Source organism: Tasmannia lanceolata, unplaced genomic scaffold, assembly GCF_043159265.1.
Source record: "Tasmannia lanceolata isolate RefF3 unplaced genomic scaffold, GAP_Taslan_0.1 ptg000008l, whole genome shotgun sequence".
NCBI lineage: Eukaryota > Viridiplantae > Streptophyta > Magnoliopsida > Canellales > Winteraceae > Tasmannia > Tasmannia lanceolata.
This window is the reverse complement of record NW_027518685.1, coordinates 25,067,775-25,095,195: the sequence shown is the minus strand read 5'-3', so window position 1 is coordinate 25,095,195 and position 27,421 is coordinate 25,067,775. Positions and strand designations below refer to the sequence as shown.

General features: G+C 39.9%; 2 protein-coding genes across 2 annotated transcripts; one reads left to right on the top strand and one right to left on the bottom strand.

The window, feature by feature from the left end:
* LOC143884953 (prohibitin-1, mitochondrial-like) lies at nucleotides 1-24,616 on the top strand. The gene is made up of 6 exons (XM_077388843.1): nucleotides 1-184; nucleotides 616-793; nucleotides 12,065-12,181; nucleotides 23,394-23,564; nucleotides 23,707-23,919; nucleotides 24,154-24,616. Exons 2-6 carry the CDS (start codon nucleotides 629-631, stop codon nucleotides 24,343-24,345), a joined length of 858 nt encoding a protein of 285 aa, XP_077244958.1. The 5' UTR covers nucleotides 1-184; nucleotides 616-628; the 3' UTR covers nucleotides 24,346-24,616.
* A 1,293-nt stretch (nucleotides 24,617-25,909) lies between these two features.
* Nucleotides 25,910-26,871, bottom strand: LOC143882831 (uncharacterized). The gene is made up of 2 exons (XM_077386234.1): nucleotides 26,815-26,871; nucleotides 25,910-26,737 (listed from the first exon to the last, which is right to left on the bottom strand). Exons 1-2 carry the CDS (start codon nucleotides 26,869-26,871, stop codon nucleotides 25,910-25,912), a joined length of 885 nt encoding a protein of 294 aa, XP_077242349.1.
* Between the last annotated feature and the right edge of the window lie 550 nt (nucleotides 26,872-27,421).

Below are 27,421 nucleotides of genomic sequence, written 5' to 3'. Positions count from 1 at the left end.
AGTAAAACCTACAAAGGAAACGAGAGAGGGTTTTGGGCTATTTGTGTGTGCGGAACGAGGTGAGAGAGAGAGAGAGAGAGAGAGAGAGAGAGAGAGAGGGGTTTTTCTTCTTGGGTTCTCACGAGTTAGTCCTGTATGGTCTTGGTTTGAGAGAAGCAGGGAAAGAAAAGAGAAGCAAGGAAAGGTATTATGAGACTCAAATTTAAGTGTAATTTTGAGTCCATTAATAGGTTTTGGGCTCACAATCGGAAACAACCATGCCCTAAAATTGTTCTATTGCTTATGTTCTTCTGCTCTACGAATGATGGTAGCACTAATCTGATCTCTTTAAAACTGAAATAGGGTTTTTTGATTTGCACAAATGTAGCTTAGCATAGTAGTGTTTAATGATAAAAATCTTATTTTGAGTAGAAAAGAGGGACCTGTGTAATTAAGAAAATATTGTTATGGTGTGTTATTTATCTATTTCCATGTCTGGGTTTTTGTCAAACTAATCAATAATACATTTCATTATTTTTTTTCTCATGAAAGGCTATGTATCGTCTTTGAGATATGTTGTTGATAAAGTTCTAAACTACTGGTTACGACTTTGATATTTGATTTATATATTTCCAGATCTTAAGTGAATATGGATTTCAGTAGACTCCCTAGGGGTGGTGGTGCAGCAACTACTCTGGTAAGAGTGGCTGTGCTTGGTGGGCTTGGTTTGTATGGAGCTTTTAATAGTCTTTATAATGTTGAGGGAGGGCATCGCGCAATTGTGTTCAACCGTGTAGTCGGTATCAAAGACAGGGTACATGTTCTACCCCTGTTTGCTGAGTTTTTTTTAAATTCATATTGGCAGTTGTTTCATACTTCATTGATATTTGATTTATTGTAGAGAGTTGTTTCACATGTTTTTTTTTTTTTTTTTAATACATTATGCTCACTATATAATTAACTTTCCGATTTAAAGCTTTTCATTTTTCCATGTTACTTTTTTACTTGATTTACGATGTAGAATTTTGAAAGTTGATTCTCTTGTGTTTTTGTTTAGATGAATGTCTATTCCCCTTCTTTGTTTCTGAATGTACAAGTTCCCATTTGGAAATATCAATTTATGGTTCTGTAAGTTAGGACAATCTTATGCAAAGGTGCATTTTTTTACGAGTTTGCATGATTAAACTTAGTTTTACGTCTCTTTCTTGCAGTCATATGTTTTATACACGTTCGTGCTTGATTGCTGACTGCTGGTTTCCTGATTTTAAATGTGAATTTCAATTGTTTACTTTGCACAAATAAAAAATGCTTTTATTGCATAGGTAGCTAGATAAATCAGGCTACTCAATTCATTCTTAATATACTAATTATTAAGGCTCATTAGTTATTGATGATTGCTACTTTCAATTAATAAATCAGCAATGTTATGCAATGCAATGCCATTAAAAAAAATGTAATGCAATGCAAGAGTACTACTTGGAAAAAATTTGGATCCAAAGTGCATATAAACTTAGACACAAAACAATCTTATTTGCGATGGAATATATTTACAACTTTCCTATCTTGAAAAATGACTTTGTAAATGGATTGTGCTTTGTAAAAGTTACATCTTACGATGCGAACATCAGGACATAAATAAACTAACTTGACCACCAGATTTATTTTTTTCCCTCTCCTTGTTGATTGTTTAAGAGGTGGGTGTACTAAGATTTATAATAGGGACTTGGCTAAGGATTCCCACCGAGCCATGTTTGAGTTTTACCTATAGTCAATGGTTGTAACTCGTAAGTTAACATGCCCCAAGGTTTCAAATAAAAGAATCAAGAAAAAAAAATGGTGGGTTTTACCAGGTTTATACTGACAACTCTGACGGATCCCTTTAGAGGTGTCAGTCAACTTGTTGAAGTTGTGATAAATCACCATCTATTGGTAGGTGTGGGGTGTGTGGCATCGTCTTTTTAAGCTCGTCATAGATCAATTGCACACAATTTTGGTTGCATTATGAGCTTGTGGCTTCTTGCTAATGTTTGGCAGTTCAATGCATAGGATCATTTTTCATTGCATTAGAAATTGCTTTTTATGAAACAAAGGCTCCCCATGGCATTTGACTAGATTGGATGGAATGAAAAATGTTATTCCGAGTGTTCAACAACTGTTTCCTACGGACCTGGTTGATATGATTGATTTCATGAAAATTTATGAGGAAATGTAACGACCCGATTTCCGTCGTGTCGCTACGAGCAAAAGAAAGTAAAAATCATGGAAATATTTTTTTTTTTTTATACAAGCATCAACGACGATCCCGATAGAATCTTATTACAACTTAAAAATGATACATGACGTAAGACGTCAAAATGCAAGGACTCCAGGAACGAACTCTCTGATCACACAGTCCCTTATCCCATGGTTCCTTCATTTGCAAATGCTCCGCCATCTAATGCCTCAACCCCTGTGGTGGAGGAATCAACGTCAAAGCAGGGTCATCCAAAGACCGAGCAAAGTAAAAGAGACAATAATAACAGTGCATACAATAAAATCCACATTTTAATAATGTCTAGAATAAAGATTACAATGCCCATGGCAATATAAATCAAAGGAGTGACAATAATTTCAATGTATGCTATGTATGCATGTATGCAACAATTTTATAAAATGAGACAGCACATTCCCCAGGTACATCCGGCTTTTCCCCCATTTATTTTTCTGTCAGTTCTTTTCTGACTTTTTCATTTTCTTTTATTTTTTTCTGCCGGTGTCCTTGCCGCACGGCTAACCACTACCCCTGTCTGAAGGTAGTGACGTTATGGACTTGGATTACGGTCTCGCATTTGCCGAGCCGGGGATACTATCCCTCGGGGATACTTTCCCTTTTTGGTTGGTTTGCCAACGAAAGGCAGTACACGCTTCTCGCGTTGGCCTTTGGACCTTAGGTCCCAGGATGATTCCACCACACCCTTAAGTTCCCCTTCACTTTCCCCCATGTATGCAACATGTATGCAATTACTTACCTTTGCCTTTCTTCCTGCATTCATTTCAATTCATTTGATTCCAGCATTCATTTCAATTCATTTGATTCCAGGCAAGCGAGTATAAATTCACTAAGCAGGTATTTATCAGGCAATTTATAAGCAGAGCTACATTGCATAGACAATTATATTGAACACCATTACAAGACAAGGTCTAGCTGTCACCTGCCTTTTCTTATAGTCGCAGTAGGACGAGATGGCTCCTGTAGGCAAATAAGTGAAATAGGTCAACTTATTTTAGTCTAGGTCCTTTTAATATCACACAGACAACACTTGTCCTTTCTGTGTCCATTTATGTCCTAAAATAAGGTTCCCTGTGTTCACTATTCATGTGGGCCCCACATGCTACTATTCATGTGGGCCCCATTATGTCACTATTTATGTGGGCCCCGCATGTCACTATTTATGTGGGCCCCATCATGTCACTATTTATGTGGGCCCCATCATGTCACTATTCATTTCACCATAAGTTGATAAAGTTTACTTTACGGTTACTATGCTAGTATTTCACCGTTAAGTATATAGGTGGTAGAACCAACCATTACTTTATCCATATAGGTGGTAAAACCAACCATTACTTCAAATAAAATATAGGTAGGTGGTAGAACCAACCATGAAAGAGATCATTAAATAATTTAGGTGGTAGAACCAACCATTGAAAGAGATCATTAAATAATTTAGGTGGTAGAACCAACCATGAAAGAGAGACTATTATAAAAGACTTACTTGGTAGTGGATTTTCTTTTTCCTTCTTCTCTCTCTCTCTTCCTCTTTCTCTTTCTTCTCTTCTCTTCCTCTCTCTCTCTCTCTTCTCTTCTCTTCTCTTCTCTTCTCTTCTCCTTTTCTTCTCCTCCTCCTCCTCTATTTATAGACATTTTTTTGCATAGTACTTTTTGCATAGTAAAGACTATTTACTATTTTAAATTATTATTTCTGTCGGTCAATAGTATTTTTGCATAGTACTTTTGCATAGTAAAAACTATTTACTATTTTAAATTATTATTTTCGTCGGTTAACAGTATTTTGCATAGTTAATAATATTTTTTTATTATTAATTTTGTCGGTCAATAGTATTTTTGCATTTTTTTATTATTATTTTCGTCGGTGCGATGATATTTTCGTTTCCACTAGGGATGGGTCCCGCTGGTGGTAGGACCCGCTGGTCGTGGGGCCCGCTCGTGTGGGACCCGCTGATGTGGGACCCACTGGTGTTGGATCCGCTTATGTGGGGCCTGCTTGTATGGGGCCCGCTGATGTGGGACCCGCTTATGAATAGTACTCGGTGGGTCCTACTGTGAATAATACTTTTAAATAGTGTATCTCAATAGTGAACTTGCATAGTATTTCTGCATAGTAATCTCGCATAGTGACTATTGTGAATAGTAATTGTGAATAGTGACTATTGGAAATTTTTAACATATATATATATCTATTCCGTTTTTGTTGACATCTGGGGCGGTGGCTTAGTGGTAGGAAGCCGTTCAATCTTAGCTTAGACTTGGGTTCGAATCGTGTACGCCCCATTATGCCAGATGTCCTCATGCCCGATTAACTTGGGGAAAATGAGTAATGGCCGATGATTACCCACCTATGAGGCCATTTTTATATTTATATATATATATTTTTTTTACCGGTTCTTACATTCTACCCCCCTTAAAAAAAATTTCGTCCCCGAAATTCCTACGCCCATAACCTAGATATCTTGATAATCAGAATCTCGACACATGATAATTTAAGATCATCTCCTTTACTTTGTAAATCTTAATTTTGATTAGAAATCAACGTCTTGTGAAATCCATTATAATCTGCACTGCCTCTTAAATACTACTAATCTTCTATTCTAGGCAGACATTTTACTCCTATGAATTCCCTTGTTTCCCATAATCCATAATTTATAAATAAGTTTTCTGACCTTCTGTTGCCCCATCCTGTACCTCGTTGTCATCGTTGATTAGGCCCCATCCTGTACCTCGTTGATTAGGGCGAAGAAACGCTTTTCAGTTCCTGGCTGTGCGTTCTTATCTTGGGTCAGAGGGCGGTACTGATTTCTTCTTCCCTGGTTCTGCTGATTGTTTGCACCGGTTGATATTGTGGCGGAGGTGGGCGGTTTTGGATGAAGGCTGGTGCCTTAGGGCAATCCCTTCTTCTCCAGCATTGCCCAACGTGAATCCTTCCACAGTGGGGGCACAAGTTCTTTGATGGTGGACCACTATCAATTTTATTTTTTTTTTCCAGTTTACCCTTGAAATGTGACACATCATATGTCACCTATTAGCTATCTAACCCTACTTAACGACACAACCCACAAGCACCAGGGTTTCCGTAAACCCGGGCTCTGATACCACAACTGTAACGACCCGATTTCCGTCGTGTCGCTACGAGCAAAAGAAAGTAAAAATCATGGAAATATTTTTTTTTTTTTATACAAGCATCAACGACGATCCCGATAGAATCTTATTACAACTTAAAAATGATACATGACGTAAGACGTCAAAATGCAAGGACTCCAGGAACGAACTCTCTGATCACACAGTCCCTTATCCCATGGTTCCTTCATTTGCAAATGCTCCGCCATCTAATGCCTCAACCCCTGTGGTGGAGGAATCAACGTCAAAGCAGGGTCATCCAAAGACCGAGCAAAGTAAAAGAGACAATAATAACAGTGCATACAATAAAATCCACATTTCAATAATGTCTAGAATAAAGATTACAATGCCCATGGCAATATAAATCAAAGGAGTGACAATAATTTCAATGTATGCTATGTATGCATGTATGCAACAATTTTATAAAATGAGACAGCACATTCCCCAGGTACATCCGGCTTTTCCCCCATTTATTTTTCTGTCAGTTCTTTTCTGACTTTTTCATTTTCTTTTATTTTTTTCTGCCGGTGTCCTTGCCGCACGGCTAACCACTACCCCTGTCTGAAGGTAGTGACGTTATGGACTTGGATTACGGTCTCGCATTTGCCGAGCCGGGGATACTATCCCTCGGGGATACTTTCCCTTTTTGGTTGGTTTGCCAACGAAAGGCAGTACACGCTTCTCGCGTTGGCCTTTGGACCTTAGGTCCCAGGATGATTCCACCACACCCTTAAGTTCCCCTTCACTTTCCCCCATGTATGCAACATGTATGCAATTACTTACCTTTGCCTTTCTTCCTGCATTCATTTCAATTCATTTGATTCCAGCATTCATTTCAATTCATTTGATTCCAGGCAAGCGAGTATAAATTCACTAAGCAGGTATTTATCAGGCAATTTATAAGCAGAGCTACATTGCATAGACAATTATATTGAACACCATTACAAGACAAGGTCTAGCTGTCACCTGCCTTTTCTTATAGTCGCAGTAGGACGAGATGGCTCCTGTAGGCAAATAAGTGAAATAGGTCAACTTATTTTAGTCTAGGTCCTTTTAATATCACACAGACAACACTTGTCCTTTCTGTGTCCATTTATGTCCTAAAATAAGGTTCCCTGTGTTCACTATTCATGTGGGCCCCACATGCTACTATTCATGTGGGCCCCATTATATCACTATTTATGTGGGCCCCGCATGTCACTATTTATGTGGGCCCCATCATGTCACTATTTATGTGGGCCCCATCATGTCACTATTCATTTCACCATAAGTTGATAAAGTTTACTTTACGGTTACTATGCTAGTATTTCACCGTTAAGTATATAGGTGGTAGAACCAACCATTACTTTATCCATATAGGTGGTAAAACCAACCATTACTTCAAATAAAATATAGGTAGGTGGTAGAACCAACCATGAAAGAGATCATTAAATAATTTAGGTGGTAGAACCAACCATTGAAAGAGATCATTAAATAATTTAGGTGGTAGAACCAACCATGAAAGAGAGACTATTATAAAAGACTTACTTGGTAGTGGATTTTCTTTTTCCTTCTTCTCTCTCTCTCTTCCTCTTTCTCTTTCTTCTCTTCTCTTCCTCTCTCTCTCTCTTCTCTTCTCTTCTCTTCTCTTCTCTTCTCCTTTTCTTCTCCTCCTCCTCCTCTATTTATAGACATTTTTTTGCATAGTACTTTTTGCATAGTAAAGACTATTTACTATTTTAAATTATTATTTCTGTCGGTCAATAGTATTTTTGCATAGTACTTTTGCATAGTAAAAACTATTTACTATTTTAAATTATTATTTTCGTCGGTTAACAGTATTTTGCATAGTTAATAATATTTTTTTATTATTAATTTTGTCGGTCAATAGTATTTTTGCATTTTTTTATTATTATTTTCGTCGGTGCGATGATATTTTCGTTTCCACTAGGGATGGGTCCCGCTGGTGGTAGGACCCGCTGGTCGTGGGGCCCGCTCGTGTGGGACCCGCTGATGTGGGACCCACTGGTGTTGGATCCGCTTATGTGGGGCCTGCTTGTATGGGGCCCGCTGATGTGGGACCCGCTTATGAATAGTACTCGGTGGGTCCTACTGTGAATAATACTTTTAAATAGTGTATCTCAATAGTGAACTTGCATAGTATTTCTGCATAGTAATCTCGCATAGTGACTATTGTGAATAGTAATTGTGAATAGTGACTATTGGAAATTTTTAACATATATATATATCTATTCCGTTTTTGTTGACATCTGGGGCGGTGGCTTAGTGGTAGGAAGCCGTTCAATCTTAGCTTAGACTTGGGTTCGAATCGTGTACGCCCCATTATGCCAGATGTCCTCATGCCCGATTAACTTGGGGAAAATGAGTAATGGCCGATGATTACCCACCTATGAGGCCATTTTTATATTTATATATATATATATATTTTTTACCGGTTCTTACAGGAAACTAGTGGAACAATTTACCTGTGTTTTCCCACCTAATGACCTCTGGACATAGGGGTGCAACTCGGGTTGGGTTGAGGCCGACCTGACCCGAGGAACCGTTTTTCCAACTCAAACCCGACCCAACCCGAGTTCAACCCGACCCGACCCGAGTTGTTAAGCTTACAAAAAATAAAATAAAAAGAAATTTGATAAAAAATGTCGGGTTTCACTCGGGTCGGGTTGCTCAAACCCTCAACCCGGACCCAGCCTGAACTCAACTTAGGTTGGGAAAACTCGATCCGACCTGACCCGACTTTTTTCGGGTTGAACCCGGCCCGAGTTGCACACCTAACTGGAGAGGCATAAATCAGTTTGAAGTGCTCCGAGTTTTTTTTATAGAATGCTGATGCAGATGAATTTACATATTTCTTTTAATTTATGTTAACTTCACATTTGAGATATATGTGGAGAAATTTAAACAGGACATCAAAAAGTTGTTGGCTTTATTTGTTTGAAGATGATAACTGAATGTATAGTTATTTTCTTTTTATAGGAAGTTAGGAACACATTCTTTTGGGCGATAGAGCCATTCCAAATACGTGATGGTCCAGGATTTCAAATGATTTATACAATAATATAAAATATGAATGCCAATGCACAAGGAGGATTATTCTTTATTTTTCTCATGCAATTTTGAAATTTACATATTATGTTCCCAATGTGTAGAATTTTCACAAGTGTCAGCAGCAGATGCCATGCACAACGACGTATTATTCAATAGCTGTTCGATTTGGCAAGCCTCTCCTGAAGTACCGTTAAGGAAGTGGTTGGTCCACAAACGTACTTCCAGGAGAAACTTTACCACTGAGTTTATAATAATCCAACAGAGGTTGCTTACTGAAGCCATATTCGTTATGGATGGACTTTGTAGAATGGTTCCACTTGCCTCTATTGAAGACATAGCTATGGCTTGACATGAAAAGGATCAATCTGGTTGGAAGGGCATTTGGATTTCAAGGCTTTTAATTCCTAGTGGCCATTAAACATTACAATAAAAGATAGTGGTGAATCGAAGGATGTGCAAATTAAAAATCAGCCGAATGCATAGATAGATCGTAGATAATGTTGGTAAATAGTACCACTTTAAGCACGGTATCCCATTGGTGAAATGGGAAAAGGTGAGCATATAAATAAAATGAGGTGGTCTTGGTATCAGAAAGGTGGCGGGAATGGATCACGCTCTCCTTGGCAAATGGCCGTGGAGATTTGGTAGGGAGAGGCCTCACCTATAGGTAAGAGTGATAGAAGGAAATAATGGTGCATCTCTGGGCCATTGGATATCGGAAGATAACTTCCTATCTCAAGGGATGACTGTGGGTGGGGGGGGGGGGGTGGGGGGGGGGGGGCGTATCTTGAGAATAAGTCGCATGTTCTCGGAAGGAGTCAAAGTATAGAGTCTATTTGGGAGACATGATTAGATTCTGGTTGGATAAGCGGTGCTCTACTCAGCCTCTTGAAGATTTATTACCGGATTTGTTTCTTACTGCTGTGAACGGGAATGGTTCTGTGAAGGTCAATAAGGAGCGAAGAGCGGAAAGAGTGGTGTGGATATATGTGTGCCTATCTACGACTTCCTTACCGTTGCTCCTAAATGGCTTCCCATGGGCTTTCAATAGCTTAGGGCCCCCAGGATTCCATCAAGGTATCATGAGGGATGGAACAATGGTCTGACACCGTTTTTGGTAAGGCTTTGTAACAAATGTTCAAAATCTTTCCAGACAACTTGGCCAAATGGGTGCCATAGACTCCTGAAAAAGCCCTCTAACGATCATCTGAAACTTTCCTAATCAGGGATAAGACCGAGGAAGCCAATCCATTCGTTTTCTGCTGTAAACTGAGATTCACCCACACAACGAGAATTCCACATGCAGATTCTGCAGAGTTTAGACTTTAGAATTGAGTAGGAACATCATCTCTTACACCTCAATTCTCTAAGATGCTATCCGGAGAAATTAGGCAACATAGTTTCCTAAAGGCAAAAAACATGAGGTTTGTTCAGTTGAATGGTCTCTTTAACATGGGCTAATTTTTCGGTGTCCAAACTCCAAAACTCTCACATTCGAGCATATAATCTTAATGGGTTAACGACGACTCTCCCCCTATCCTTCTATTTCCTTCGGGTCTATCTTTTGCAGCCCCTGCCCTTTAACTAGCTAATCCAGCCTCATAATTAATTCCAAAATGCAGTCTAACCTTCTCCCTGACTACTTCCCTCGACTTCTCCAGCCTAGCATGTTGCCCAGGATCTTGCTTTATCTGCCCTGCATCTCCGATTTGAAATATAACTTATGCAATATGGAGTCTAACCATCTCCCAAACCACTTTCCTCGACTTCTCCAGCCTAGCATGTTGCCCGGGATCCTGCATCAATCTGCCCTGCATCTCCGCTTTGAAATATAACATATGCAATCTTTTCTTCAACAAATTATCCCAACTCATTGTGGTAATATTTAAAATATAGTTTAAAATGAAATATAAATGACTAAAGAATCAAAATTGTAAAACAAATATACGTGACTAAGAAGTCAAAACTGTAAAGCTAAAATCTCTAAATCTTTAACCCTAATCAACTGATCCTACATAACTTTTAGCCCTAACCTAGAGTTGCCCTCCCTAATCTATCATAGCCCCTTCTCTTCCTATGCACTTCTTGTTTATTTCCCATGATGTCTCTCCAAACACTCTGTTCACTTCCCATGATACTTCCCATGTGTTTCTTCTTTTGCTTTGTCTACTGCTTCCTGAGTTTTCCCCACTTCCTGCACTCTTTTTTAGAGCCTTTGTTTCTCGCTTGTACTTCTCGAATTATCTTCCCCCTATGGCAACTATGCTTGAAGCACCAAGTCTATTAGACTATTACTAAGTGAAGGTATGGTTGAAGGCTTAACTTACTAAAAAGACTACTATCTCTCTTTTACAATTCAACTGGGATATTATTATCTTGTGTAAAACGATTTGTATTGGGTTTCAGAGTGAATTTGTGTAAAATCATGATAGTAGGAATAAATGTTGAATCCGAGTCAGCCCTTTCAAATCTACCTGTTCATTTTATGTTCCTATCCAAGATACTTTGAAAGTAGATTCAATGTTAGAAAAGTTGCAAGGTGACTTTTTTCTTGGGTTGGGAAGGATGAAACAAGTAGACCAAGCACTTAATTAAATGGAAGAATGATCATAAGTCAAGAAAGGTGGGCAGACATTGAATTGGAAACATAAAATTAAGAAATAAAGCCGTATTGGGGAACATCTATGGAGATTAGGTGAGGAAAATGATACCTTATGGCACGGAATCATTGGAAATAGGTTTGGCCAGGTGGGGGAATAAGAGAGTTAGAACCCTTCGGCAAAGGGTCGAGGGCATGGTGCTTTGTTTGTTCATCTGGCGTCTTGTTTGAACTTTGAACCGATGGTTAGGTTTAAATTGGGCGGGGCAGAGGGTATTAGGTTATAGGAGGACCATTGCTTAGGTGTGTTTCCATTGTCCCGTGCCTATTGTAACCTTTATCCTTATTGAACTGTATAGGGGTGAGAGTAAAAGAAAGGTATACTCACCATCTTCTTGCCGGATTCTGAATTCTCAAGTTGGATCTAGACACCTTGTTTGCCGTAGGAGACTGGAGGAATGTGATCTCATTTGCTCTAAAAAGCTCATCAAGACCTTGGAGTTTTGCTGATTTTATCCCTGAACTCACGTGCTTGTCTAGAGAAATATGCGCATGTTTTTATAGTGTGTAGAATGGGCGAGCCTTATTACTGACAATAGCACCAAGGAGCTGCTGCTGTTTTTTTTTTTATCATGATGTATTTTAGTGTTTAGCAGGGGACAGTTTCTCCCAACTTTACCTTCCGTATGCGCTTTTGAGTATTAATAAATTACCGCTATCACTCAAGAAAAAAAAGAACTGTAAATCATATATTATGTGTTTTTTTTTCCTTTTTATACATTTCTATGGCTTGTTTTGTATTATTTCGACCTGCTGTTGCCTGCGATGAGGCAAGGTGTTTGCATGGAACTCAATAATGGGAGAGAATTGTGAATGAGATGGCCATTCAAAAAAGAAAAAAGAAAAGAAATTGTGAACGGGATGATCCAAAAATGCGTTTATGCATCCCATGTTCCATCTCTTGTCCTGTTTTATGTGTTTCTACTTTTCTCTTTTTGGTTAATTTATTCTTTTCAAATATCTAAGTGTCTTTTTTTTTGCAGGTCTACCCTGAAGGAACTCATTTTATGATCCCTTGGTTTGAGAGGCCTACCATTTATGATGTCCGTGCACGCCCACATCTTGTGGAGAGTACTTCTGGAAGTCGCGATCTTCAAATGGTAAATAAATCCTTTATGGTTTCAGTTTGCTTACGTCTAAGAAAGTAGTGAATGCATCCCATTCAAAAAAAAGAAAGAAAGTAGTGAATGCATACTTGTTGTTCCGTCACATATGTTTTACGTATCACTTGATCATATTTGTTCTCTGGAAACAAGAAGAACTTTTTTTTTTTGAATAAGAGGAAACAAGTAGAACTTGTCATTGGTAAACTATCAAAATGTTTTTAGGATTTGTACTTAATTTTTATTAATAAATTTTGTGATTCTTTCTTGGTGGCAAGCGTTATTATATAGGTAAGAAAGAAAATGATGTCTTTTTTGCAATACCATGTTCTTTCCATTTCCCCAATAACTATTATTCTGGTCTTCCTTTTTCTGATATGTTGGTTTTCCATGATTCTTTGAAATTTTCTTGTAATGGCATATACAAAAATTATGTATTTTCTAATTAGCTGCCATGAGAAACTAATATGTTCTTTTTTTTTATCCCATATTCTTTGAAAATTTCTATCAATGGCATAAAATAATATGCATTTTCAGTGCTTTTCAATGTTTTCTGATTGGCTAATAGAAGAAACCAATAAGTTCCATTTTATCTTTTCCATGAAATTTTATTAGTAGGTTAAAATCTGTGATAAAAAACTGCTGCTGCCTCTCTTTATCATAGTTTCAAAACTCCCCCATGTCACCGTGGTCTCCCTCGACTCAACTCCCTTTTACCTTCGCCTCTTTCTTGTCTGAGTCCGCGTTTTTCCCTATATCTGTGAAGCACGGGTGCTTCAAATTGCCTAAAGTACCCGTATCGGGTGCGTATCCGACACGGGTGCGCTCGGGTGCGTCCCGGGTGCGTGTCGGGTGCGCACCGAATTTAAATTTTTTTTTTTTCCAATTTTACTGTGGGGTGCGGGTCGGGTGCGGTTGGGGTGCGCACCCCGACGCACCCGACACGGTTTTTATGTGTTTAAAAAAAAAAAAACAAAAATACGGCTGTCAATAGCAATTTGGGGGGGGGGGTTTAAGTTATATAAAAGGGTTTTTATTAAAACCCAAAACCCACCGACTCTCTCCCTCACCCTCTCTGCAACTCTCTCTCCCGTCTCTCTCTCGTCTGCAACTCTCTCTCTCTCGTCTGCAACTCTCTCTCTCTCTCTCTCTCCCCGCGTCTCCTCTCTCTCTCTACGTCTCTCTCTCTGCGTCTCTCTCTCTCTCTCTCTGCAACTCTCCGTGAGAGATCTCTCTCGGCCCGGCCCGAGCTTCTCTCATTTTCTCCTCTCATTTTCAACTCTCCGTGAGAGATCTCTCTCGCCTCCGCCTCCTCCTCCACCACCGTCGGTCGTCGGAGCCCTAAGCTAACCCTACAAAGGTACTCTCTCTCTCTACTTCTCTCCTCTTTTTTTTTTATTATTATCTATACTCTCTTTCTCTCTCTCTTTTATTTTTATTTGTGATTTGCATTATTCTATTTGTGATTTGCCCTAAAAAATAGCCTAAAGTCCTAACCGATTGTGAGTCACATAAAAATCAATTTGGAGCTCACAATCGGTTGGCATAATCTTAAAATGGAATGTGATTTTGAAGCCCTAAACTGATTTAATTTTCAGTTTGGAGGTCACAATTGGGAATTTCGGATTTAGGGCTTTGGGGCCTAAAGCCCTAAATCCCAAATTTCCAATTGTGAGCTTTCAGGCCATGTTAATTTGAGCTTGTGACATTCAATTGGGAGCCCTTTAGGGCTCAATTAGAGAGGTTAGGTCATTAGGGCTTTAGACTTGATTTATATTATTTTTCATCTGAACCATAAAATGCTAGTAGACTTGATTTATATTCTTTTATTGGTAAGAAAAGATAAATAGACATTATGATCATTAATTGTCCATAAAGCTTATCACTTATTATCTGAAAATTGCAATCTTTGCATAGTTTGGTTTCATTTTCTTGATTGGGAACGAAGATATAAGAACTGATGAGCGATCAAAACATAAAAAGCTCAACAAATGAATATATGCTCTTGGAAGATGAAAATTAGGGAATAGACTATCTTTTTGCTAGCTATTACATTGGAACAATTCAAGCAATTAGAGGACAAGTTACTCTTCATGGTTTTGCACTGTAGTATTGTGTGTGATTTTGCTTTGGTGGTTGCCAATATGGCAATATCTTTGCATGCTTGAGAAAGTTATCAATGAAATAACCTATATTCACTAATCAGCTTGGTTGGTTGGGATCATGGGTCACAAGGCTGGTGTAATTCAGTAGTTGATGTTTTTTCTTAATAATCTTCTCCCATTGTTAATTTCTAATTTTGTCTCAATACAAGTGCCACACCACCCTAATCTTGTTTCCTCTCATTCTTACTTGACTCCCAAAACTAAATTTGTGTTTGTTCTTTTAATAGAATGTCTTCATCCGGGGCTAGTAGCGCCGCCCAAGCCACAAATGCACCACCTTCTACTTCTACTGATGAAGACCTCTCGAAGCCCTTATGGAGGTATGCCACTAGATTTGATAAAGATCCTAAGGGTGGAGGGAATGTGAGATGGGAATGTAATTTTTGTCATAAGAGTTGGAATAGCTCCTACACAAGGGTTAGAGCGCACTTGTTGAAGGTATCAGGACAAGGAATCGGAGCGTGTCCTAAGGTGAAAGCAAATGACCTACTCAGAATGCAAAGGTTGGAGGAAGAATGCAAGGAGGCTATGAAGCAAAATGCTCTCAAAAGAGTGCCATTGCCGCCATCATCAAGTAGTGGATCATTGAGTTGCCCAAGTAGTATGTTTGTCCCTCCAAGTTTTGATCTAAAGAGGAGGAAGACAAGTGGTCCAAGTGGAAGTATGAGTGCTATTGAAAAGGCATTTAACATGGCGGCCCGCGATCAAGTACATGGTGAGATTGCTCGGATGTTTTACTCCGGTGGCTTGCCATTTCACCTAGCAAGGAACCCACACTATGCGAGTTCATACTCTTGTGCGGCCAACAATCAAATTTCCGGTTATTTGCCTCCGGGGTACAACTTGCTAAGAACGACTCTACTACAAAAAGAGAGGGCAAATGTTGATAGGTTGTTGCAACCCCTTAGAGAGACATGGAAGGATAAAGGGGTGAGCATTGTTAGTGATGGATGGAGTGACTCACAAAGGCGGCCTCTCATTAACTTTATGGCGGTAACCGAGGGTAGGCCTATGTTTCTCAAGGCGGTAGATTGTTCGGGGGAGACAAAGGACAAAAATTTCATTGCCAACTTGTTGAAGGAGGTAATTATGGAAGTTGGGCATGAAAATGTTGTCCAAGTAATTACCGACAACGCCGCAAATTGCAAGGCGGCCGGGCAACTTATTGAGGCACAGTTTCCTTCCATCTTTTGGACCCCATGTGTGGTGCACACCCTCAACCTTGCTTTGAAGAACATATGTGCGGCGAAGAATGTGGAAGCAAATCAAGTTACATATGACGAATGCAGTTGGATAACGGATGTTTCGGGAGATGCTAGCATCATTAAGAATTTGATAATGAATCATTCCATGAGACTAGCCATATTCAACGAGTTCAACACTTTGAAGTTGCTTGCCGTGGCAGAGACTCGATTTGCGAGTGTTATTGTTATGCTTAAGAGATTGAAACTCTTAAAGCAAGGTCTTCAAGCAATGGTTATTAGCGACAAATGGACTTGTTATAGGGAGGATGACATGGGAAAATCGAGGTTTGTAAAAGAGAAGGTGTTAGATGACATATGGTGGGATTCTATCGACTACATACTCGCATTTACATCCCCCATCTATGACATGCTTAGAGACTGTGACACGGATACGCCTTGCCTTCACTTGGTTTATGATTTGTGGGATACCATGATAGAGAAAGTAAGGGCGGCAATATATAGGAAAGAAGGAAAGAGGAAAGAAGAGGAGTCCAAATTTTTTGACGTGGTGCACGAGATTCTTGTTGCTCGTTGGAACAAGAGCAACACTCCACTTCATTGCTTGGCTCATTCATTGAATCCAAGGTTAGGTGACTTTAAATTTATTTGGATTATTAGTTATTTATGTTTATTTCCAAGTTCTAACTTTTGACTTGAAATTTGAAGCTAAATTAGTTTTTTCTTTCTTAAAGGTATTATAGTGAGCAATGGCTTAGTGAAGATTCAAGTAGGGTGCCTCCACATAAGGATGCAGAAATTTATACTGAGAGGATGAAGTGCTTCAAGAGGTACTTCACCAATTCCTCGGACCGCACAAGAGCTAATGTGGAGTTCGCGCAATTCTCCATGAAGTCCGGATTATTCAATGATGTTGATTCCATCAATGAACGGTACACTATCAAGCCTCATGAGTGGTGGGCCATCCATGGTACATGTGCCCCTATGCTTCAAAGCATAGCTTTGAAGATTCTTATGCAACCTTCATCGTCATCTTGTGCCGAGAGGAATTGGAGCACTTACTTTTTTGTGCATTCTCTCAAGAGGAACAAGATGACTCCACAACGAGCTGAAGATTTGGTTTTCGTTCATAGCAATCTTCGGCTTCTCTCAAGACAAACTCCACAATATAAGCAAGGAGAGACAAAGATGTGGGACATAGGTGGAGATACATTTGATTCCTTCGAGGATGTAGGGGTACTTGAAGTTGCTAGTCTTTCTTTGGATGAGCCGGAGTTGGAGTCCATTGTTTTTACCGACGACGTAGAGGACGATGTTGTCGATATTGGAGCTGAAGCCTGAAGCGACTGACTTCTAGGATTGATGATGCATTGATGCTTTATGTTATTTTGGTGCTTTATGTTATTTTGGTGTTTTAATGATGAACTTAATCACGTATGAAATGAAGAGTAATATTAGAATTTTCCATTTTGGTGAATGGTGATGTTATTGTTATTTGATTGCTTTCCTATTTTTTTTAAAAAAATTTAATAAAAATTATTATTATATTCAACGCACCCGAACGCACCCGCACCCAAGTTTTTTGGAAAATCACGTACCCGCGTACCCGTGTCGTGTCGCACCCGCACCCCGCACCCGCACCCGTGCTTCATAGAGGTCAATCAAAACTCCTTTGACTCCATGTTATGACCACATCAACTGAGTACTTGACCACATCATGTTGAGTCAACTAGGATTTGCTTTTCCTTTGGTTTGACCCACATCCAATGCATTTTCAGTGCTTTTCAATGTTTTCTGGTTGGCTAATAGAAGAAACCAATAAGTTTCATTTTATCCTTCCATGAAATTTTATTAGTAGGTTAAAATCTATGATAAAAAGCTGCTGCTGCCTCTCTTAATCATATTTTCAAAACTCCCCCATGTCCCCGTGGTCTCCCTCGACTCAACTCCCTTTTACCTTCGCCTCTTTCTTGTCTGAGTCCGCGTTTTTCCCTATAAGGTCAATCAAAACTCCTTTGACTCTCCATGTTATGACCACATCAACTGAGTACTTGACCGCATCATGTTGAGTCAACTAGGATTTGCTTTTCCTTTGTTTTGACTCACATCCACATTTTAAAACAGTGCTCTTGACGGTAATGGTGAAGTTGATATGTAGTATGCTCAGATAATGCCATTGAAAAAAATGGTATACTCAGATAATTTTTCTGATCCAAATATTACATCATTGATGAATTCCACCCGTTGCTTCACTAGCTGTGCCATTTGATACACAAGGGGCTTGATCCACAATCCATGTCCCAAAACCCTTTTATTTATTGATTTAGCTTTCCTTTTTCCTTTGATTTTTTTTTGTGTGTAATTGCATACAAAAAATATGCATTTGCAATCCATTTGAAAAGCAATATGGACTTTACCATGGATGTGTAAGAAGCTGTTGGGTTCCTAAGGCTAAGTGAAAAAATATTGCGGGACATTCTAGTAGACGAGCAAGCTTTTAGTAACGGCTAGTTAAGGAAGAGTCCATTCAAATAGATAGTTTAGACACATGGATTCCTGGATCAATAAGCTAATCTTGTGAGCTTCTAAGCATAGATAGCTGAGGGATGCAACTCTTTGATTCAACTGTGGTCTACATTCCCGTGTGGCCCAAATTGTTTGTACTTTTATAGTCATATTCAGAACTTTCAGCTTGCCTGCCACCTGAGAGGCCAAACCTTAAGTGCCCCGGGCCAATTTAACCTGTATGTGATGTTGGACCGGGAGAGATAAATAGAAGAAAGTGGAGAAAAGAGAAGAAGATGAAGAATAGGGGAAGAAGGGAAGGAGAGGAGAGGAGAACTAGAAGTAGAAGAAGAAAAGAATTAGAGGAGAAGTAAGTCTTGGGGGAGAAGAAGAGACGAAATTAGAGAGGAGCATCTCAGTCAATCTTTAATTCAATTAATCATTCCAAGTTACAAATAAGCTTTAGCTTAGCCTATATAGGCAATTAAGAGTCCTAAAATAAAGAAACTTGCTAAATTAAGAATTTCTAAAAGACTAAAACACCTTGATGACTAAAATAACCCTAATAAATCAACTTTGCCCCAAAATGCCCCTAATAACACTAAAAATAACAAAAATTCCTAAGGGGCACAAATAACAATAAAAAATATATCTTCGGGGCTTCTCGAGCTCGGCCCTGCCGAGAATAAACTCGCAAGAGACGTAGATCCTCATCATTCATCTAAAACCCACACAACCTACTAATAAGTTTAAGGGTTTCAAGCTTAATTCATCTTCAAAGCCACCCAAACAAAAGGGTCTCCATATTCTGAATCGCAAAGAATTTGAAGGACCCAGTAAAGAGACAGGATATATATGTGGGCCTTAGTGAATGAAGGAGTGTTTCTGCACTCATTTGAGCAGACTGTTGACCTACCACCTGAGGTTAACCTGTTTTTATAGGAATTTAACTATGTGATTCCTGATGAGTTTCCTGTAGAATTACCACCCACGAGGGATGTTCAACATGCGATTGACCTGATCCCAGGTTCTCAATTGCCCAACCTTCCGCACTACCGCGTGAATCCTCTTGAGCGAACTGAGTTGCGCAGACAAGTCGAGGAATTATTGGAGTGGAGTTTGATCCGAGACAGTCTTAGCCCTTGTGTTGTACCCGCGTTGCTAACACCTAAGAAAGATGGGTCTTGAAGAATGTGGGTTGACAGTCGTGCCATAAATAAAATCACAATCAAGTACAGATTTCCAATACCTCGTCTTGAGGATATGCTAGATCTTTTAGCAAGGTCTCGTTGGTACAGTAAGATCGACTTATGAAGTGGCTACTACTAGATGCGGAATCGTCCAGGAGATGAATGGAAAACTGCCTTTAAAACTCAAGACGGATTATATGAATGGTTTGTCATGCCCTTCGGGTTATCTAATGCTCCAAGTATTTTCATGAGGGTAATGACTCAAATATTACGTCCGTTTTTAGGCAAATTTGTGGTGGTCTACTTTGACCATATTTTAATCTTTAGTCGATCAAAAGGAGTACATTTGGATCACCTTAGGCAAGTTCTTAAGATTCTTCGAGAAGCCAAATTTTATGCAAATCTCAAGAAGTGCTCATTTATGCAAATCCATGTGATATTCCTTGGTTTCATTGTCTCGGAAAAGGGTGTTGCTGCAGACCCTGAGAAAGTAAAGGCGATTAATGAGTGGTCGATTCCTAAGACGCTTTCAGAGGTTCGAAGTTTTCATGGATTGATCACCTTTTATCGAAGATTTGTTAAGGGCTTCAGTACCCTTATGGCTCCAATAACGGAATGCATGAAAAAAAAAGAGTTTCGTTGGACCCCTACTATCGCGGTACCTTCAAGCCTCCTATGCAGACAAATGTTTCTACAGTCGGACTGCCAGCTCTTCTGTTCTAGCCCTAGTCTCAGTGGTTCCGCTAGTTCCACCACTTCCTACCAACCAGATTGATGCTATACTTGACGATGAGATTGTTTCATCACGCCATGGTGGTTTTCAGCACTATCTTGTTAAGTGGCGTCATCGGCCAGATTCCGACGCTACTTGGCTTACAGAGGAGAAGCTTCGTCGTTTGGACTCGATATCTTGGAGCACTACCAGACTCTTCACTCTGGGGATGATAGTTCTTTTCAATAGAGGGGAATGATGGGGATCAATGTCCCTTGCGAGTTTATTCTCGGCCGGCCGCCCTCGAGGAGCCCCGTAGAGACCTTTTTTATTGTTGTTTGTGCCCCTTAGGGATGTTTTTTGTTATTTTTAGTGTTATTAGGGGTATTTTGGGGCATAATTAATTTATTAGGGTTATTTTAGTCTTTAGGGTGTTTTAGTCTTTTAGGGATTCTTAATTTAGCAAGTTTCGTTATTTTAGGACTCTTAATTGCCTATATATAGGCTAAGCTACAGCTTATTTGTAACTTGGAATGATTATTTGAATTGAGACTGACTGAGTGCTTCTTTCTTCCCTAAATCTCTTCTCGTCTACTTCTAATTCTCTTCTACCTCTCTTCTTCTTCTTCTTTTCTTCCCCAGCCTACATCAGTATGAATGTGTATATGTTATGGTAAATATCGGCCTACATGGAACATGGTACTTGAATCAATGGTTTTTGTTTTTCAAACCATGTGGTCTTGTTCTTGCCTGTCTTCTGTACTACTAGTAACCATGCTAATTACCTCTTTCTGGTGAGACTATGGTCCGAAAAAATGTTTTGGTATATATGGAAATAATATATCCCCCTCCCCCACTCCCATTGTACTTGTCTTTTCTTAAAAATGATTCCATTTACATATTATACCACTGGTTTTTTAGGAAAGAACAAACAGAAGCAGGCAGAAATATCATTTCCCATCTATCTACCTATACCTATATATTTATAAAATCGGTGCCGGGGTGCCTTTGTTGTGATCTCAAGCCATACATGTGGATGGTGGATAAGTCCCATCATGGATGACCCACATTGCATGATCCTATAATTGGATCAGGCATTTAATCTTGTTGACTGTGAGTTTTTAACCTTAAAAGCGGAAACTTTCCTCATGGGCGCCGCTCCCATGTCAAACTCACGATTCGGCACTCCTTAGGACGGGAACCGCTCCCATGGAGCTCCCAAAGAGACGGGAACTGCTCCCATGACTCTCCCAACCTGCTCCTATTACCCCATTAGTCCCACCATCGCTAACTTTCTTGTATCAAACTTCTCCAACTCTTCAAAGTACTTCATTGGGGTAAGCACAAAGGCATCTTCAGAAGGCACAAGGAATGAGGGCACCTTAAATGAAGATTACTATTTTTTTGATGTACTTAAAATTTGAAAGACAAATGTGACGATGGTTAGAAATTACTATTTTTTATGTGGGAATTGCTAGCATCCATTGCAGAAGGCATTTCGTGGATGCCTGTTGCATGTGAGAGCAGCCACCTCGTGAATGAAAACAAAATCTGCTGAAAAGTGAGCATGTGTGGCTGCTCTCACATGCAACAGTCCATCCTCGAAATGCCTTTTGCGGTGGACGCTAGCAAATCCCTTTTTATGTACTTCAATTTTGAAAAAGGATTTGCTTGGGTCCATCGCAACATGCATTTCACAGCTGGTTTGTCGCATGTCAGACCAACCACCTTGTGAATGGAGACACAATCCATTCACGAGGTAGCTGGTCTGACATGCGACAGACCAGCTGCGAAATGCCTTTTGCGATGAACGCTAGCAATTCCCTTTTGAAAAACATAAAAAGAAAATATTACATAAACGCTCCCAACCTTAGACTCTTCTCGATCCCGTGATTCCCCGCTCCCACACCCACTTCGTGTTTCTGGTCGTTGACTATTTTCATTTTAACTAGACCTGGCAAACGGGTGGGCCGGGCCGAGTTTCACCCGACCCGTATGGGTCCGGGTAAAAAATGACCGTGAAATTTACGGGTCACTTATTGGTTGTCCCGGACCCCACCCGTACGGGCCGGGTGGACCCGCGGGTCACCCGTTTTTTTAAAATGAATTTTGTTGTTTTTTTTTATTGTTTTTATAAAGGTTTTTTGTTGTTTTTAACTTAAAAAATCCCATTCCAATTAATCAAAATAGGGGTTTGTTAGCCACCTTCCCAAAAGGCTACATTGCGCCCATCCTTTGCATGCGATCATGTGATGATAGCCATTTATGTTGACTTTTTTGGCAGATTTGTCTTATTCATTGACGTGGCTGTCATCATATGCAAATAGGGGTGTAAACGATCCGAGCCGAGCCGAGCTCAAAAGCTCGGCTCGGGTTCGGCTCGGCTTGGTCAGGCTCGGCCAGGCTCGCGAGCCTTACCGAGCTCAGGTTATATTCAGTTCCCACCCCTCATCTTCCCTGGACAGCCCTATCTAGTGTAATTTGACTACTTTTTTTACACTATGGGGGGTGGTCCAAGTAACAAATGGGGTTCCAAAAATGAAGTGACATATTTTGCCTCCCCCTTTCACTCCATGGACAACCCTTTTAGTGTATATATTAATATATAATATATATATATATATATATATATATATTTAAATATATTAAATTCTTAATGAGCCTTAACGAGCCGAGCCAAGCCGAGCCTGGCCTAAATCGGGCTCGGCTCGTCTCGTTAAGCTTAACGAGCCTGGAGAGCCGGCTCGGCTCGGCTCGTTAAGGATTTGAGCCGAGCTCGAGAGAGCTTCTGAGCCCGAGCCAAAATTGACACCCTTATATGCAAAGGATGGGCAGAAGTAGCTTTCTGCAAAGGTGGCTAGCAAATCCCTTCATGGTAATCATGTGAGTATGGTCTAGGAGAAAAATTATGGGAAAGGGGATTCAAATTAGAAAAACTACGCAAAAAACTATCGAAAGAAGGTACCTCTATAGAAAAACTACGGAAAAAATGCATCAAAATCTAAAAACTACGGAAAAAGGCCCAAAATAAAATGTTGTTTCACTTCTCTACGGGCACCCGCTGGTCCACCTGGACTGGCCCAGTTTTACGGGCTGGGTGGATCCGCGGGTCATTTTCAAACAGGTCACAAATGAGTGACCCAGACCCGGAAAATACGGGCGGGCCGAGTCGACCCGCGGGTCCGGCTCACTTCTTGCCAGGTCTAATTTTAACCATCTATTACACAGGCAATTGATTAGACGTTGATCATTGTTGATATTTTTGGATCCTTGGATATTTTTATTTTTATATCATCAAAATTATGTATGCATATGGATATTTTCATTCTGCTTGACACCTCAGCTCATGTCTTCTTACATGGGCTTTTACTTCTCTGTAGATTATTGTTCGCACTTGTTTCCCATAGTAATTGTTGCTCTGCTTTTTTTACACAGGTCAAGATTGGGCTCCGAGTTCTCACACGACCCTTGGCAGAGCAGTTACCTACAATCTATAGAACCCTTGGAGTGAATTATAATGAGAGAGTCCTGCCTTCAATCATTCATGAGACCCTTAAAACTGTGGTAGCACAGTACAATGCCAGCCAGCTGATCACTCAAAGAGAGGTATATATATATTATATCAGTGACCCTCTGATACACTATTGGCCTCTATGCAATAATGCTATCAACCATATTTGGAATAAAATGTTTACAGTTTGTTATTGACATATGAATAATAATGTGATTGTTTTTTTTTTTTTGGTAGAGTGTCAGTAGGGAAATTAGAAAAATATTGGGTGAGAGATTGGCGAACTTCAACCTTGCACTGGACGATGTATCTATCACAAGCCTAACTTTTGGGAAGGAGTTTACTGCTGCAATTGAAGCGAAACAGGTAGCTGCACAAGAAGCTGAACGGGCCAAGTTCGTGGTTGATAAAGCAGAGCAAGACAAGAGAAGTGCTATTATCAGAGCTCAGGTGACCAAATTTTGTCTTAAATTTATATATTTTTAAAACTTTTTATTTTTTTATAGTTTTCCCTATATTCTCGAAAATTCGAAGGAATTTAAAATATCCCGAGATACACCACCCTTGGCAAGCAATACCCAAGGCGAATATTTTGTGACTATGATCTTGGGTTTGTCTTTTAAAAGGAAAGGAATCATCATCCCAATGTTTTAATTTCCTTGCATTTGACTTTCGATTTAACAGGGTGAGGCGAAGAGTGCACAGCTTATCGGTGAATCCATTGCGGATAATCCGGCATTTATGACTCTTCGGAGAATTGAAGCCGCAAGGGATGTAGCACATACCATTTCAAATTCCAACAACCGAGTCTTCTTAAACTCAGAGCAGCTCTTGCTCAACCTCAAGGCTGTGGAGTTGGATCAAAAAAGGAAATGAAACAGGGAAGTTTTTTTGTTTCACCCCTTTTGAGACTGCCTAAGTTATAATGGAGTTGCTTTTTTTGATTGGAATTGCAATTACATTTCTCGAAACTTTTGGACAAAGAAAATAACTAAAAGTGGTGTCCCCGCTTTGCAACGATAGATATTTTTTCTCCACTGGAAGAAGTTCCTCGGTAGGACTTTTTCTGCACTTCTTTCAGACTAAAGATGCACTCTTTGTTTAATTACATTGGTCATTTATAAACTTTGTTTAGTTATATTTGTCATTTATTTTACTGTTCTTTTTGAATTTCATGGGTCTGCATTCCTTTTGAAGAGGCTGCATTTATCATTGTCCAGCAGGAATAGAAAGAAACAAGTTTAAGAGTTTGCACGCTTGCAAGGTGAGGAATGGCAAGCCCAGGTGGTGTATGGGTTGAACCTGGGCTCGGTGAGGTTTGAGCTTTTGCTAAAAAGAAAAAAAAAGAATCGGATCCAACCTTAAATTCGACTTGCTTTTGCTAAAAAAATGAATTGGCCCAACCCGAAATCGGACTTGCTTTTGCTGAAAGATGAATTGCATCCATCCTGAAATCTGAGTCACTTTTGCGAAAAATGATTGATCCGATGCTGTCTCTGACTCCCATTTGCTGAAAAATGAATTGGGTCCAAATCCGATATTGACTGGCTTTTGCTAAAACATGAATTGGATCTAGCCCCAAACTTGCACTTTTGCTAAAAATGAATGGGATTAAAACTTAAAAACAAACATGAATTGGATCCTATGGTGTGGACCGTACACTTCATTTTGAAAAATATAGGTGAGCCCTACAAATGGGCCTTAATGTTACTGTACCACCCACACCATAGGATGATCCAAGCCATCCTTTTTGATGGGCCACAACGTAGATAGGTTGTGCCCCCAAAATCATTTCCTTAGGATGATAGCAACCCTCCGATCTATTTACGCTGTGACCCATCAAATGGGCGGTTTGGATCATCCTAGTGTGGGCCATACAGTTCATTTTAAAAAGTATCGGTGGCACCTACCATTTTCAAAGATTTCAACAAATTAATTGTTGGCCCACCAACGATTCATATAGAGAGAGAGAGAGAGAGAGAGAGAGAGAGAGAGAGATTTCTTCTTCTTTTTTGACGAGAAAGCTGGGGTTAGGCAAGACCCTCACCAGAAATAAATAAAAACAAAGGAGAATACAATATCCAGGCGCCAAGAGCCACAAAAAGGAAAACAAACTACAAATCAATAATAAAGAATAATATGAAAACAGAACCCCAACCACCAGGGGCAAGAGCAGGCAAAACCACCCAAAATAGATTCAAAACGAATCAAGATAGCAGGATTCTTTGGAGGCCAACGAGATCAGCCCAATCTAGGATAGACTTGACCCTTTTCATCTGCTGCGATCAAGTCCAGCAACTCGGGCGACGCTAGGAATGGAACAATATCAAAGCCTTTAATAGGGCAATGGGTCTTGGATAGGTAATCAGCTGCTGCATTTCCTTCCTTCCAGATATGGGAAATTTTCCATCTAGAGAGCTTGGCCAGCAAGGATTTGATATTACTTACAGTGGTAATACTTTTCCAAGGAAAGATTGATTTGCCTTGTAATACTTCCACAGCGAAGAGAGTCTGATTCGATCCAAATATTCGAAATGCCAATTTCAAGAGCCAGACAAATACGCGCTTCGATGGCCTGTAATTCAGGCCTGAAAATCTCTGCTTTGGAAACCTTAGTAGAGAACATGGTTAGAAGCCAGCCATCATCGCTTCTGATTAGTCCCCCAATTGCGGCACCATTTTCTTCCAATGAAGCATCTGAACTAATCTTAAACTGGCCTGCGTGAGGTTTAGACCAGGAGCAGGATTTGTCATTGATAACCCGGGGGGAGAATTTGTACCCAAAGGTTGCAGCAGCACGAATATTCCCTTCAGAAAGGAGGTCATGACAGTGTGTAGAACTATTAATTTTGATATGACTTCCTCCTAGAATATTTCTAAGAATGAAGGTCTTATGATGCTTCTTGTTTTCAAAGATCGTGAGATTTCGCTCTCTCCAAATGAGATAAATAGTGGCTTGGAAGCTGATTCTCATAGCTTGGGCTAATTGACCTTTGCCTCCAAAATGCAGTCTAAGCCACTCTTCCTCAAGCACTAGACTACGAAGAGGCCTTCGCCTCCACCCAGCTCTCCACAAAATAGAACGCCAAACCCAAGCAGAATATCCACACCGGAAGAATAAATGATCAGTAGATTCAACAGCATGCAAGCAGAAGGGGCAGGACTTGTCATGAACAATTGAAACAAGGAAAGTTCTGTCCCTGGTGAGTAATCTACCCTGAATTGCTTTCCAAGCAACAATAGAGTGCCTTGGGATGTTCTCTTTGAACTAGATGGATTTGGTCCACGAAAAGACAGTAGATTGATGACGAATAATATCCCAAGCACTCCTCAGCGTGAAATTACCATCAGCATTAGGCTTCCAAATAGCATCATTTCGCCCTGAGTTTGAAAAAATGCCATTGTTTAGGAATTTTCTTTCCTCCCGAAGCTAATCTTTTAAGATAATAGGATTCCATTGGCCCTGGAAATGAATTTGGGAGAGGATTTTAAGATCAGCAAGCAAGGGATCAGTAGATTGCTTCGAGAAGTTCCGCTCCAGCCTATCATAAGGGTGCCAAGGCTGAGACCATAGATCTATCTCAGCTTCATCACCAATGACATAACACATGTGATTTGCAGCAAACTCCCTGGCTTTAAAAATACTCCGAACGGACCATGAGGGTCTAGATGACATTCTAGTGGTCCAAATATTTCTATCTTTAAGAATCTTCTTGTAGAACCATCGGGCCCAAAGAGAATTTTGCCTTTTGAGCAGATTCCAAATTTTTTTTATTTGCAGGGCATTAACATCTCTGATATTTTTCAGACCCAGCCCGCCTTCGGATTTAGGCCTACATACATGATCCCAAGCCATGGCATGGATAGTTTTCCTATTCTCATTCCCCCTCATACATAGTTTCTAAGACATTGAGCAATCAAATCAAGGGTGCTTGCAGGGATGTTGAAGGAG